The sequence below is a fragment of the Sinocyclocheilus rhinocerous genome, unplaced genomic scaffold (assembly GCF_001515625.1).
Source record: "Sinocyclocheilus rhinocerous isolate Xijiao unplaced genomic scaffold, SAMN03320098_v1.1 scaffold147, whole genome shotgun sequence".
NCBI classification, from domain to species: Eukaryota; Metazoa; Chordata; class Actinopteri; order Cypriniformes; family Cyprinidae; genus Sinocyclocheilus; species Sinocyclocheilus rhinocerous.
The window spans coordinates 1,106,239-1,109,375 of record NW_015651498.1 but is presented as its reverse complement, the minus strand read 5'-3'; the positions used below and the strand labels follow the sequence as shown (position 1 = coordinate 1,109,375).

The window sequence follows — 3,137 nt, the reverse complement described above, 5'->3', positions numbered from 1 at the left end:
TAGAAAGCATCTGTATCATGATCCTCAGATCCAGTCAGACACAGTGATCTGACAGCAGGTGTTTGGGGATATAATCGTTTCCTGGCACTGCAATGACAGTGAAGGAGCAGGTCATGATCTGAGAAAATAGAAAAACAAGAAAACACCAGAAATTACTACAATATTTAAGAGCTATCAACTTTCAATCACAGTAGTTGTTAAGAAAGCTATGTATAAGTATATTTACATATTAATATTTAACACATGCAAAAACTAATGAGAGATCAGTTCACAAATTCAATTACACATGAATTTGTTTACATGCAAAATACTTCATTTCATTTATGTATTTATTTGTTTTATATTTTTGTTGTTGTATTGGACAAAGTGCAAATAGTACATATTAAAGGGGTCATATGATGCGATTTCAAGTTTTCCTTTCTCTTTGGAGTGTTACAAGCTGACTGTGCATAGATAACATAGAGGACCTACAATAATGTACAGTATTTGAAAAATAATGTGTTTTTTGAACATTAAAGCATGTCAACATATTCTCTTACACCAAATACACAAAATAATGATGCTTTTTTAAAGATCATATGACCCCTTTAACATTGACACTGAGATGCATATTGCATATGCCTAAAATATATGTGCGTAACCAGAATTTCATAGTTTTAAAAAAATCTGTTTAGATCATTTTTATTCATATTTCACTAAAAATACAATGCAAAAAATGATCTTAGATTCAATTACACATTAATTCATTTACATGCAAAATATTTTATTTCATTGGACAAAATGCAAAAAGCGTATATTAACATTTAACAAAACCACAATGCAAAAATGATCTATTTATGTAAATTTATGTAAATTTTCATTTTTATTTATTTTAAACTATTTTATTTTATTGAACAAAATGCAAATAGTGTATATTAACATTAATTTACATGCAAAATATTTTATTTAATTTATCTTATTTCATTAGACAGATGCAAATAGTATTCAACAATATTTACATTGGGTTGCAAATTGCATATGCCCAAAATATATGTGCTTAACCAAAAAATGTAGTGCTTATCACTGGTTTCAGGGAATAAAAATTCGATATTCCACGAAATGCATCACAAAACACAATGAAAATACAAACTCTGAGCTCATCTAATTATTATTAGATGTTATTTCTCACCTCTGCATTAGACTGCAAAGCACAGTCTGTTAGATTCACACTGGCGTGATTCTCGCAGACCGTCTGCGCAGCTTGTATCTGTAGCGTGTATTTAACTCGTGCAGGAGGATAGAGCTGCAACAAACACAATATCTCATCAAATACATCAGAGTAAAGGAGACGTATGTTATGCGATGATCTTGACTCTTACCTGAGCTGCGTCTGATAAGATATCCACCACTTTAAAGACATAAGGGTAGCTACTCATGCGATTATGGACGTCCATGGCAAAGTTGGCCACATTAATGACATTATGGTTGTAATCTAGTTTCACATTGTCTCCTGAGACAATAAAAGCTGAGAAAATGGATGTAAAAAGAGTGAGAATGCAAACCATCTTGGCAGGTTGTGAATCTGAGGGAACAAAAGCAAAGCCAAAATCATCTGGGTGTATCCGTATGAGGGTGGAAACATTAACAGCCATAAAATCCTGACAGTTTAACACACCTCTATTTATCTGCTGCATAAGAGCTTCTCGTGTTTCTGCATCCTGCTGACGGACAGACGCTCACTGACTCATCAAATGCAGATGATCACAGAAAATCCATCTCACATTCTCATGTTCTTCACTGCAGCTGCACTGATGTGTTTACATCATCTTTCAGGTCATATGACCAGACCAGCTGCATGCATCAGGACCCGACACTGAGCAGTCCACATTATCTCCTGCTTAAAAAGACTTAAGGAACTATTCTTTTTGGTTTTAGATGGTCTAAGCTGGTTCTGAGCACGTTAAACTATCAATCCAAACCAGTCTGATCAGTATAAGCCGGGTGGAGACTAGCATGACCGTGCACATGAACCACTTCAAGCTGGTTTGAACAGCAGGAAAGTGTTAATATTTGATAGAAATGATCCACGTTTGCATGCTGTGTTCACATGAACATGTGAAACTGAAGTGCACTGCTGTTTTGTCTTTGAAAACAACTTCCTTGACTTTGCACTCGGCATTGAGAGTTTTTGTTAACACTTTGTTGGTCTTCTGATTTCCATGAGCGTCTTATGTGCACAAAATGATCATTCTTGGGACTGAGGAGCTCAAACAAGCTGAAAGCGTTTTGAAGCAGAGTTTTCCCGAGTCCATCAAGGTGTGCCGACTCTAGAAAGGTTTACGTACTTTACTTTTGACTGAAAAGGTTTCATTTTCACTCGCTCAAGGGCAGCTGGGTAACTAACAGCTGTTTATTTCACTTGTTTTCCAGGTTTATGGCTGTATATTCAACATAAACAGAGGGAAACCTCACAATCTGGAGGTTATTGCAGATCAGTGGCCAGATTTCACTGTCATTATGTGCAAACCGAAAGTTCAGGTAACATTATTTTACAGATTCAGACATCTATTGTTCTCCGTTTACAAAAACTAGCCATGTTTTAACAGCAACCATAGTTTAACTGTGGTATTTGAGGTAAACCAAGGCATATGAAAAACTATACTTTATAGGCAACGCTCAGTGCTGTAACTGTAAATTAAAACTATTAAAACACATTTTTGTTGACTGAAATAAATCTGAAATAAAATAAAACATAAATATTAGATGGAAAACTTCAGCTTAAAAAATTAAATGAAAATTCAAACTTGGCAACTAACTGAAACAAAATTATAAAAATAAAAGTTAAAAAAGTAAAATTATTAAAAACTACAAAAAATAATTAAAGCTAAATATATTTTTTAAACCACATTACAAAATTACAACATATATACACTGTAAAAAAAAAAAATCTGTGACATTTACGGTAAAATACCGGCAGCTGTGGTTGCCAGAACTTCACCGTAAAAAATATGGTAGCAACATTTTAGGTTTTACAGATTTAATTTAAATTCACAATAAAATACCATATTTCAATAACTGATGTAATGTTAATAAACCAACATATTGAAGTGTTAATATCTGTTTTGAACCATTGAAATGCACTGATAACCACCAAAAAC

The 3,137-nt window shown here is 33.5% G+C and overlaps 1 protein-coding gene across 2 annotated transcripts in view; it reads left to right on the top strand.

Annotated features, from left to right (window-relative positions):
* Positions 1–1,860: 1,860 nt before the first annotated feature.
* LOC107712967 (glycine N-acyltransferase-like protein 3) overlaps positions 1,861–3,137 on the top strand; it is a 3,934-nt gene continuing 2,657 nt past the window's right edge. Inside the window, exons 1-2 of one of the 2 annotated variants that reach the window (XM_016518365.1) lie at positions 1,861–2,295; positions 2,410–2,517. In XM_016518365.1, coding sequence (XP_016373851.1) covers positions 2,221–2,295; positions 2,410–2,517 — 183 coding nt within the window. In that variant the 5' untranslated portion in view covers positions 1,861–2,220. Of the gene's footprint in view, positions 2,315–2,409; positions 2,518–3,137 lie in introns of both variants that reach the window. The other variant, XM_016518366.1, reaches the window with a different exon arrangement.